The sequence below is a fragment of the Sus scrofa genome, chromosome 10 (assembly GCF_054392235.1).
Source record: "Sus scrofa isolate SSC_HxYL_T2T_F1_AM1 chromosome 10, Sscrofa_HxYL_maternal_Yorkshire_Landrace_v2.0, whole genome shotgun sequence".
Classification (NCBI taxonomy): domain Eukaryota; kingdom Metazoa; phylum Chordata; class Mammalia; order Artiodactyla; family Suidae; genus Sus; species Sus scrofa.
Window position 1 is genome coordinate 29,321,923 of NC_139392.1, and position 12,139 is coordinate 29,334,061.

Below are 12,139 nucleotides of genomic sequence, written 5' to 3' on the forward strand. Positions count from 1 at the left end.
TGGGGCTCTTCAAGCAGCATGGTTGGGAGCACATCTTTTTGGATGGACTGCATCCCCTTCAGATGCTGGGTGAGTGTCTGTGGAAATCTGGGGGAGAACCTGACCTGATCGGCCCAGCAGGGACCCCAGGAGCTGCAGGCCCCTCAACCCCTCTGCCAACTTCAGAATGGCTTCCCCAGGGGAGATGCTTCACCAGGACGAAAAACACCTTGAGATAGCTCAGACTTGTGACAGCTTTGGTCACTAGGGGTGACTTGAGCCCGATGCTAAGGCCACTATGTCAACTGCCTCTCTTCCCTCTCTTTCTCTCTGAATTTTTGGTGTCTTTCTCTCACTCTTGTTTCCACTTTCTCCCCATTTTATGCTCAGCCCTCTCTCTCTCTCCCTGTCTGTCTTCCTTTTGGTCTCTGTCTCCTCTGTTTTTGTTGCTGGTGGACGGTGGAAAAAGCCTCCTCTTTTTGTGGTCGCCCAGTAGAAGCACTGGAGCATGGGGGTAGGTGGGGTTGGGGCCGGGATGTGCATTACAACCTGGGGAAGTGTGCAAAGTCTGTTCCCAGGGGTGAACCCAGTTTGGCCATCCCACGTCCTATCTGAATGACCAGGACTCAGCTTCCCACTAGGAGCATCTTTAGACACGGAAAGCCAGGAAGCCCAGGAGAGCCCGAGGGGTTTGAGAAGCCAAGGCAAAGACAGCTGGTCTTTCCCTCTCTTTCTTTGTTGTTTCAGGTGCAACCCTGATCATGCAGAACCCAGAGTCCTACAAGGCAGGGAGAGCAGAGCACGACGATGCGTGGACAATGGAAAGGTGTGACAACGCATTCTGGGGAGGGGAAAAGTGTTAACCTTGGGATTCACTCTCAGATTTTGGAATAGAGAAAATACTCTTGCCACCCAATTCTGCAGCACCACATCTTCCTTCTGTGGACAAAGAAATGTTTCTCTTGGCCTTTGCCGAAAAATCTGCACGTTCATGCCTTCTCTCATGTTTCCTATCTCTGCCTTCCATACTTGGGTATGCCATTCTTTATCCTCCCAAGGGATCCATTAACAAAAAACACACTTGCTTTGCAATCAAAGTGTACTTTATTAAAATTACTTTTACAGTTTTTATCTGTGTCTCATTCGGTGTCACTCTACATGTTTTAAAAATACCAACTCCAGGCATGGGATATAAAGAAACATGTCAGAGACATGAGGAGGGAAAAGGTGAGATATGGATGTTCCAGCAGCCAGGGTCTGGGCATGCAAGGCTCGGCCAACCATGTCATCCTGAAAGAGGGAGCGTGACAGAGTTCCCATGGTCAAAGGTACAAACCGACATGAGGCCACAGAATCCTTGGAAAGAAACTGGCTTGAGGGCAGTTGGTCAGGACTAAATCCACAGTCCCCTTCTTCAGTCAGGACTGATGCGGGTGACAGGACAGGGGGTGGACACTAGGGTGACTGCCTGACTCCAGTGCATTAAGTTCTACCTCTGCTTAAGGGGGCTTTCCTATACCTGTGTTTATTTTATCGAAAACTAGTTTTAAAAAAAGCAAATGGATAGGTAACAATTATTTAATACACAATCTTACATTCTACCAAAATCTTATATACCAAGTAGTAAACATGTATCAGAACTTAATACTAAATCTAGACAATAAAGAACTAAGCTTATACTAAAGTTGGCTCGTAATAGATGAAGAGTGAGGTCAATCTTGTATCCTGGTCAAGATGGAAACTTTTGGACTCTTCCAGTCCCAGGCTGAGGCTTCAAGGTGTCCCAGAGGAGTCTGCAACACAAACACAGGGATGCCATCACCGAGGAGGTGCAGAGTCAGATGGAAGGAGGGCTCCCCTGGGTGGATGTGTGGGTCCGTCAGGCTCCTCAGGGCCTGGAACTCCCCAGGGCTCAGATCCCCGTGGCACTGCCGTCTATGCTGTGCTTAGCTGAGGAGGTTTTCTGTTAGCAAAGAGGGAATACAATTGTCCTCCAGGAGCGAGTTCCCTGTGCATTGGGCTGGGCAGCCTTCAAGGGACTGATCCCTGCACAGTGAAACAGATGCAGCGGAAAGGGGAGGCTCCAGGAGACAAGGATGTAGTCCCTCCCAGTGGGGCCCTGGGAGGAGCAGGACATCTGATAACCCAAGGGAAGGGGTAACCAGCCCCTGCAGCCCATGCTTTATACCACTAACCATGAGACCTGTGTGGCAGAAATGGACAGAGGCCTGAAGACCTCCTTTTACCCTGAGAATGCTTTCTACCTCCTGGCCATTCTCGCTTGTGCTTTTCAAGGGGGGGGGGGGAAGAAGTGGAGAAATCAGTCTTCCTGTATTCAGACTATACTACAAAGCTACAGTCATTCAACTCTATGATCCTGGCGAAAAAGCAGCAACACTGATCAGTCAGAAAGCCCAGAAATAAACCCAAGCACCAAGGGTCAACTGCTCTATGGCAAAGGAGGCAAGAACATACACTGGAGGAAAGACATTGTCTTCCATCAGTAGTGCTGGGAAAACCGGACAGGTACCTGTCAAAAGTGCAGTGAGAACATTCACTAACACCATACACAGAAATAAACTCCAAATGGCTGGGCGACCTCCATGTAAGGCCAGATACTAGAAAACCCCTAGAGAACAACAGGCAGAATGCTCTTGGACATAAATCGCATCAAGATCTTGTTTGATATGCCTCCTAGAATAATGACAATAAAAACACAACTAAATCAGTAGGAACTAATTAAGCTCAAAAGCGTTTGCACAGCAAAGGAGACCTTTTTTTAAAAAAGAAAAACTCCACAGAATGGGAGAGAATATTTGTTTTTTTTTTTTTATTTTCCCACTGTACAGCATGGGGGTCAGGTTATCCTTACATATATACATTGCAATTACAGTTTTTCCCCCACCCTTTCTTCTGTTGCAACATGAGTATCTAGACATAGTTCTCAATGCTATTCAGCAGGATCTCCTTGTAAATCTATTCTAGGAGAGAATATTTGTACATGATTCACCCACCAATGGCTTTACCTTCAAAATAGAGAAACAACACATACAACTCATCCACCACCACAAAAACCAAACAACTCAATGCAAAAAGAGCCGGAAGACCTAAAGAGACATTTCTCCAGATGAGGCTTAGGGATGGCCAATAGGCACATGAAGAGATGCTCAACCTTGCTTGGTACGAGGGGACTACACATCAAAACTGCAGCGAGGGACCACCCCACACCTGTTAGAATGGCCGTCATTAAGTTGATAGATAACAAATGCTGGAGGGGGTGTGGAGAAAGGGGAACCCTCCTACACTGTTGGTGGCAGTGGAAATCAGTGTGACCACTCTGGAAAAGAGTATGGGGGTTCCTCAGAAAACTCACTACAGTACTACCCTATATGATCCAGCGATCCCACACCTGGGCATCTACCCAGACAAAACTTTCACTCAAAAAGACACATGCTCCTGTGGAGTTCCCATCGTGGCTCAGTGGTTAACGAATCCAACTAGGAAACATGAGGTTGCGGGTTCAATCCCTGGCCTTGCTCAGTGGGTTAAGGATCCGGCGTTGCCATGAGCTGTGGTGTAGTTTGCAGACACAGCTCGGATCCTGCATTGCTGTGGCTGTGGTGTAGGCCAGCAGCTCCAGCTCCGATTTGACCCCTAGCCTGGGAACCTCCATATTCCACGGGAGCGGCCCAAGAAATGGTAAAAACACAAAAAAATGAAAAACAAAAAAAAACCCAAACCCCCCTCAAAAAACACATGCCCCTGTATGTTCATGGCACAATTCACAAGAGCCAAGGCATGGGAGCAATCTAAATGTCCACCAACAGATGGATGGATGAAGACGATGGGGTACACATATACAATGTCGTACCACTCAGCTGTGTACAAGAAAGAAACAATGCCACTGGCAGCAACAGCGATGCCACTAAAGTTATCATGGTATGTGGCACAAGTCAGAAAGACAATGACAAATACCACATGACATCACTTCCATGCAGAAGCCAAGATAGCGCACAAAGGAACATATCTCCAGAACAGAAACAGACTCACAGATCTAGAGGACAGACGTGTGGGGAGCCAAGGGGGAGGGGAGAGGAAGTGGGATGGACTGGGAATTTGGGGTTGGTCGATGCAAACGCTTACATTTAGGATGGATAAGCAATGAGGCCCTACGCTGTAGCACAGGGAACTGTATTCAGTCTCTTTGGAGAGAACACAATGGAACATAAGAAGAGAAAAATAATGTATAAATAGGTGTGACTGGGTCCCTTCGCTGTACAGCAGAAATAGGTACAAAAATACCTCACTTCTTCAAAAAATACTTCATGTATATATAGGAGTCACACTCAGCCATAAGAAAGAATGAAGCCATGCAATTTGCAGCAACATGGACAGACCTAGAGATTATCATACTACGTGAAGTAAGTTAGACAAAGATGAAAGTTCTAACACTTCTATGCTGAATCTGAAACATGACTACAATCCAGCTTTTTTACAAAACTGAAACAACGCACAGACATGGGAAGCAAACTTCCATTAGCAAAGGGGAAAGGGAAAGGAAGGGAAGGGATCAATTGGGAGTGTGAGATTAATAGAGAAGCAACAAGGATTCACTGTGTAGCACATGGAACTCTATGCAATATCTTCTCATAACCTGTAAAGAAAAAGAATTTGAAGCTGTACACCTGAAACTAACACAATACAGTAAATAATCTATAGCAAAAGAAATTCAATAAATATTTTTCAGTATTAAGAGTTTCAAAAAATCATGAAGATGTGGTAGTAGAAATATAAATTTATCTTTTTATTCTATTGCTGCATGAAAAGTATATAGAAGAAAGGTAATCTCTTTTTCTTTTTTCAGCCACACCTGCAGCATATGGACGTTCATGGGCTAGGGGTCAGGGACAAGCTGCCTCTGCAGGCCTAAAACAGATGCCACAAGGTGGGATTTGAATCGCCTTTGCAATGTATGCCACAGCTTGCAGCAATGCCAGATTCTTCAACTGACTGAGCGAGGCCAGGGATTGAACCTGCATCTTCATGGACACCATGTCCTGTTTTTAACCCACTGAGCCACAGCAGGAACTCTGAGAAGACAATGCTTTTGAAAGTGTACTAAAACAAGTTACATTCATGTTATTAGATGACACAGTGAAAAGTCACTGAAAGGAATACAACAAATTTGAATCCTAGCCTTTCACTTTTCCCAAGAGAACACAGAACTGAATTGCCTCAGGGGTTGCTGCATTTGAACTTGTCATCTATGTCAAAGAATTTACAGAAGTTCCAACCTCAGTTTGAGAATGGGTGGCATGGGATGGCCCAGGCCATCCCTGGGCCTTACAGAGACTGAGGGAAGACCCAGACCCTGGAAATTCCCACTCAGGTTGGGATCCTGCCATGTCTTCTGTGTGATGCCAGGAGCACTAAGCATCCACAAGGATGCAGGGCTGGGCCAGGTGAGCCACTCTTCGTACATGAGCACTGAGGGATAGATGCCTTCATCTTGATTGTTTTCTGGAGCCCCGACATGAGGGAGGCCTTAGAGAGGCTGACACAAACTCAGAGGGAAAGGACCCTGTGTCACTTCTCTCAGGCTGAGATTGGTTCAGTACAGACCCGATGTGAATGCTCACCACCTGCCTCCATTTGGCCTGAGCCTCGGGGACCTGGGAGGGAGGAGACCAGGGCCAGGCTAGGAAGGGACACAGGGTCAACATGACTGGGATTTGGGGATCAGGGGATAGCAGTCTGATGGGAAGAGGGGGATCCAACAGGAGCTGTGACCACCTGGTCCTGCTGCCAGAGGCTCTGTCTGGGACATGGTCAATCCCAGGAGATGAGGTCACAGGGCCAGGAGAGAAAGGGTCTGAAGCAAGGCCAGCAGCTCCTTCACACAGTCCCCCAAATTCCTGCTGGCCAGGGGTGGTCTCTTTGGGCAGCTGGACATGGACCTCTCCCAGAGGGGAGGAGAGTCATGACAGCAGCCTGGGGTCAGCTGTGCAGGTGGACAGGACTCAAGGGTACTGGATCCTATGCAGCAACCCCAGATGACTTCTCCTTTATTTTATTTTATACTATTTTTGCCTTTTTCTTTATTCTAGGGCAACTCTGACAGGATATGGAGGTTCCCAGGCTAGGGACAAAATGGGACCTGCAGCTGCCAGTCGAAACCACAGCCACGAAATACAGGATGCAAGCTGTATCTGCGACAAACACCATAGCTCACAAAAATGCTGGATATTTAAGACACCGAGTGAGGCAAGGGATCGAACCCGCAATCTCATGGTTCCTAGTTGGATTCCTTAACCACTGGAACTCCAAGTATGCCTCCTTTAACTCATCCAACTCTGCGAACATCCCTTCCCTCAGGACACACCGTGAGGACACAATAGGACAGGGAGGCCAGAAATCCCAAACATGCAGAGCCAGAGAGCTGCCTTCTCACCCACCACCTGACACTCACTCGACCAACTTGGTCTCCAGGGTCAAGGTGCCACCACTTCAGGTGCCACCACTTCAGGTCCCTCAAGGCCAATAAAGGAAACCAAGTCAACAGCTCTTGTGCACTGGGCCCTCACGGTGCCAATCACAAAGCAAACTTGCACAACGGGCAGAGACCAAAGCAGGAAGGAGCAGCTTTGGGAGGGAAAATCGATTCTCCCTCTCAAAGAAAAGGAGAGAGGAATACAAACACAGCACAACAAAGACCAGGGACCCAAGTCTTCTTCGTGGTATCCATTTCACAGGGGAAAACACCACAGCAGAGTGCCACTCATTAGGCCACCCACCCACCCACCCGCCAAGTCCTATCCCCCACTTCCTCCCTCTCCCGGCAGCAGGCGGAACCCAGGTGCTCCCAGGAACCCTCTCCCACTGGATCCCAGCTGCGTGCTCTTCCCTACCTGCAGCCTCCTCATCCTGGCGGCTGCTCAGGCTCTCCACCACTGAGTCTGTAGAAACACACCATCAGGGGAATCAAGGAGTTAGAAAGAGTGGCCCTCCCGTTTCTCCGGCTTCCCTGAGGTGACTACGGGTACAGAGCATCACCCTGGTTTTTCCTCCAGGTGCCCAGACCTTCCCTCTGCTCCATGGACTGAGACCCTTCCACACAAGGTGAGCACAGATGCCAACATTCAGGCATCTCATATCTGCTCCCTCTCCTTATTAAAGTAGGCGGTGAACATCTTTACATCAATTTCTTTCTGTTTTTAAGTTTCAGACTCACCTGCCCCACACTCCAAGCAGCAGGCGTCACCCAAGTGTCCCGGGATCCCTCTCCCATTGGCTCCTACCTGAGAGCTGTTCTTACCTGTATCACTTTCATCATGGTTGCTGTCACTCAGACTCTCCATGAAACATACTGCAGAGACACAGACATAAGGAATCAAGGTGTTAGAGCCTGTCCCCCACACGTATCCCCTACTTAGGGTTGTTTGCGGCCACACAGCACCACCCTGGCTTGTCCTCCGTGTGCTCAGAACTTCCCTCTGCTCTACGGCCTCAGAAGCTTCCATAAAACATTGGCCACAGTGGCAAACCTTCAGAGATCGTGGGCTGCTGAGGGATGGAGCCTTACACATCTCCCTTCTACGAGTCCATCTGGAGGCCTCAGCTCCAGGGTGACACACCTGAAATTCCAGCTGCATGGACACACTTGTGTGGTGGCCCCTGGGAGTGAACCATAGGCTGCTTTATTCTGTTCACTGCAAGAGGCAGACCTAACTACTGACTGAACTCAATTAAGCAGAAATGGCTCCTTCTGGCCAGTGGCTGGCACACTGTGGACAGCAGCTCTACAGAAGCACTGAGGAGAAAGGGACCACTGCCCGTGAGGTTCACCTCCAAAACATATATAAAGAAAACTCATACACCTCCACAACAACAACAGCAAAGAAACCACCCAGGAGTTCCCATCAGGGCACAGCGGAAACGAATCCGACTAGGAACCACGAGCTTGCGGGGTTGATCCCTGGCCTCGCTGAGGGGGTTAAGGATCCAGCGTTGCCGAGAGCTCTGGTGTCGGTCGCAGATACGGGTGGAGAAAAGGCTCCCCCGCCCCAGCATTGCCGATGCGAACGTACACTGGTACAACCACTATGGAAGACACCATGGAGGGTCCTGCGAAAACTGAACACAGCAGGGCATGCGACCTAGCAAGCCGAGCACCCTGGGAAATATCAGGACAAATGTATCCAGGAAAAAGACATATGCCCCTCTATGTTTATGGCAGCACTGTTCACAACAGCCAAGACAGGGAAGCCACCTCATGTCCACAGACAGATGAATGGCTCATGACGATGTGGTCCACATAGATGATGGAATTCACGACTCAGCCAGAAAATCGAAGAAGAAACCAATGCCACTCAAAACAATAGGGATGGATCGGGAGATTCTCGTGCAAAGTGAAGTACGTGACAAAGAGAAAGACGGATACCACCTGATCTCACTTAGAGGTGGAATCTAAAGCACGGCACAAAGGAACCTGTCCACAGAACCCACGGATGCAGAGAACAGACTTGTGGTTGTGAAGGGCACGGACTGGGAGTTTGGGGGCAGTTGACGCCAACTACGGCATTGAGAATGGAGAGACAACAAGGTCCTCCTGTTGCAGCACACGGAGAACGAGATCCAATCTCCTGTAATCGACCTGATCTCAGACGGCAATAATATCAAAAAAGGAACATACGTTAATGGACACACACGACTGGGGAACGTTGCTCCACAGCAGAGAGTGAAACAACACTGTACCTCCATTAAAATAGAAACAAACAGAAAGGACAGTGTCTAACAATCCACTGAATGGAAAGACAACCTACAGAAGAGGATATTTGTAAATCTTGTATTTGAAACAGGGGCTCATATTTGGAATATATGGGAAACAACTACAAATCAATTGAATCAAAAGGCAAATGCCTCAGTTGTAGATGAGTGGAAGCCTGGGAGAGACCCACCGTCCAAGAAGACCACAGAGAGCAGCACACAGAGGGCATGTTTCCCAAAGTCGCCTATCACAATGGAAAGGCAAAGCAAAGGCACCACGAGGTATCACCTCCCACCTGGTAGGACACGGAGTGTTTTCAAACCTGAACAGATGTTTGGGAAGATGTGACTGCCTGGGACTTCTGGACACTGTAGCAGGGAATGTCAACGGGGCCAGCCAGGACGGGAAACACCACGGCAGGACCCTGCAATCCCACTGCTGCATGGACATGTAAAGGAAGATCCATCAGTGTCGGGTAAAGAGACCTGCCATCCCAGGATCACGGCAGCGCCATACACAAGAGCCCAACAGAAACAGAGCCCCAGTGTCCACGGGCACACAGACTGAGAAAGACAACGGGGTGGATACAGACCATAGCAAGGTATTCCGTTGTCACAGAAGAAGGAAACCCTACCCATTGCAGCAATGCACAGAGAACTCCAGGACATTATTGACTGATTCACTTTTGGGCTTGAGGGCTGCCCCCGCAGCAGATGGAAATTCCCAGGCGAGGCGGCAAATCAGAGCTGTGGCCACCGGCCGACACCACAGCCACAGCCAAGCTGGATACCAGCCGCGTCTGGGACCTCTGCCGCAGCTCACCGCAATGCGGGATTCTTCACCCACTGAGCAAGGCCAAGGGTCGAACCCGTGTCCTCATAGGTACTGGTCAGGTTCATGAGCTCTGAGCCTCAACAGGAACTCGCTGGAGGACATCACTTCAAGTGAAGCCAGTCAGACACAGAAGGACAAAGACTCTCTGATGTCATGCACATGAGGTGTCTGAAAGACCACTCCTGAGCAGAGGCTGGAAGGGTGGCTGCCCCGAGTGGGCAGGAGGTGCGGGGGGAGCACAGCGTTCACAACACTCCTCGGGACACTTACAACCTCAAGAGGCTCGAGTTCATGGCACATGTTTGAAACAACAGCATGAAAGTCTGCACCAAGCAGAGGGGGAAGAAAAGAGGAAACGAAAGACCAACAGAGGAAGGAAAGCCTTTTCCCCAAACCTTGCTCCCAGCGGGTGCAGGGAGAATGAGGGAATGGACAGTTAGCCTGCGGTCATCATGAGACTGTTCAACGAGAAACTGGACAGCTATGTGGTGCTAAGGCACAAGTGACTCCCCACAAAACACACCCACTCACACTGGTTCACAATCACACCAACAGGCCCTCACACGCACACCCCCCAATGTTCCCGGACACCTACCCCCACCATACAAAGAGCCTCCTTTCCTCCAGGGACCCGAGGACTTGGGATGGCCCTTTTGTGGGAAGTCAGTCTCTTTCACCCCATCCTTCACCCCCTTTCCCAGGAGGAACCCAGAATCAGGGTGTCTCTGCAACCAAAGGGGCAGGAAAGCACCCCCCGCCCTTCCTCAACACCTGGACTTCTCCTCAGCAGAGCCGGGTTCCAGAATACTTACGGCTTTCATCGTCCATCCCGTCCACCTGTGATGAGAGAAAAGAAAACCCTGTGAGTGTCACAGCATCCTCTGCACTGTGGCCACAGGTCTTCCTGTGGTTACGGACCGCAGGCACACAGACAGAAGGCAGAGTTGAGTCCGTTTCCCCAAAAGAAGACAGCAAAGACACCTGTGGAAAAGGCACCAGCTTTTCATGGAAGACCTCCCAAGCCCACGTTCATTTAAAAAACATTCAGGCTTCTTTGGAGTTCCCGTCGTGGCGCAGTGGTTAACGAATCCGACCAGGAACCATGAGGTTGCGGGTTCGATCCCTGGCCTTGCTCAGTGGGTTAAGGATCCGGCATTGCCGTGAGCTGAGGTGTAGGTTGCAGACGTTGCTCGGATCCCGCGTTGCTGTGGCTCTGGCGCAGGCCGGTGGCTACAGCTCTGGTTTGACCCTGAGCCTGGGAACCTCCATATGCCACAGGAGTGGCCCTAGAAAAGGCAAAAAGACAACAAAACAAAACATTCAGGCTTCTTCAAAGACAAATGCTCCCTATGTACACTTGGGAACTGATGTGGTCCCTTTTGCCAATGCCCCTTGGAAGGAGTTATTGGTTGGTACCAAACTTTGACTCAACATTCCTCCACAGAGGAATGTGCATATATCCTCTATAATGGACTTGCTCAGATTTCCTTTTCTGAAGTAGGCACATCCAAGAAGAAAGGAGGCACCTTTTTAAATCTCCGATCAAGAAAGGTGAGCTTACCTTGGGGGCAAGCTGGTCTTCCTGCTCAACCAGGTCGCTGGCTGGGGGACTCCTCGTCATTTTCAAGGGATGGGCCTGCCTCCTCCTCTGCCTCGTCAATGCAGGCAGCCTCCTCCTGCACCTTCTCAGTTCCCGGCCCCACCTCCTCCTCATTTGCCCCAGCCAGGGCCTCTTCCTCCGTCTTCTCACTCCCGCCGGCCTCCACAACATCATCGAGGGTTGCTAGGGGGACACACAGTCACTGTCAGCAAGGCGGTGGTGCTGCTCGGGAGGTACTCTGGGTACCTCACCTGACTGGACATGGGCTGAGAGTCAAGGGGTGGGGGTGGGATGAAGCACGGATGGAGCTTCTCTTGGCCCATCCTCCCGGGTAAACGTTTTGAAGGACGGCAGAGAGCACCTTGAAAGCCCTGAGAAAGGGAGCCTCTGCCTCTCTTGCTAAAGGGAACCTCTCCGTGGCATATTCTCCATCTGAGAAATGGCCAACACGAGCATGCAGGCTCTGCTGCCATGACAGAGTCTCGTGAATCCTCCTGCCCATTTTCCTCTCCAGCCACATTCCTCCATCTTCTGAAATGGCAGGAGATCATTTCAGCTTCCCTACTCTTCCCACAGGGTGCTCCTGTGTTCACACGCCATCCTCTGGGATGTTTCGCCTCTTTTCTTTTCTTAGATACATAATGCTTCTCTTTGGAATACTTTGGCAATAGGAAACTCACGGGGAGAGCAGGCCTTCCCAATGCTATGTACTTTGCACCACTGTCCATAACAACTTTTCTCATCATAACTCATAGGACCTCTGCACCCATTCAGGAATGACTCCCCCTTCAGCCCTGCTGCCAGGTCTTGGCCATTTCTACTTTCCATCTCTGACACTCTGCCGAGTCTGGTTACCGCATATATGTTGAGTTGCACGATATTTCCTTCTCTGTGCTGCCTGATTTCTCTATTTTTTTTTTCTATTGATACTTGTTGCTTTTTAGGGCCACACACATGCC

General features: G+C 49.7%; 1 protein-coding gene across 13 annotated transcripts in view; it reads right to left on the reverse strand.

Annotated features, from left to right (window-relative positions):
• Positions 1 to 1,064: 1,064 nt before the first annotated feature.
• Positions 1,065 to 12,139, reverse strand: part of LOC146398904 (uncharacterized) — a 129,189-nt gene continuing 118,114 nt past the window's right edge. For 8 of the 13 annotated variants that reach the window (XM_084979537.1, XM_084979536.1, XM_084979535.1 and 5 more), the window contains 5 exons: positions 11,142 to 11,363; positions 10,393 to 10,417; positions 7,295 to 7,345; positions 6,888 to 6,935; positions 1,065 to 1,772 (listed from right to left, as the gene is read on the reverse strand). In XM_084979537.1, the coding sequence (XP_084835663.1) occupies positions 11,167 to 11,363 (197 nt within the window). In that variant the 3' untranslated portion in view covers positions 1,065 to 1,772; positions 6,888 to 6,935; positions 7,295 to 7,345; positions 10,393 to 10,417; positions 11,142 to 11,166. The remainder of the gene's footprint in view (positions 1,773 to 6,887; positions 6,936 to 7,294; positions 7,346 to 10,392; positions 10,418 to 11,141; positions 11,364 to 12,139) is intronic. The other 5 variants (XM_084979542.1, XM_084979541.1, XM_084979543.1 and 2 more) reach the window with 2 other exon arrangements.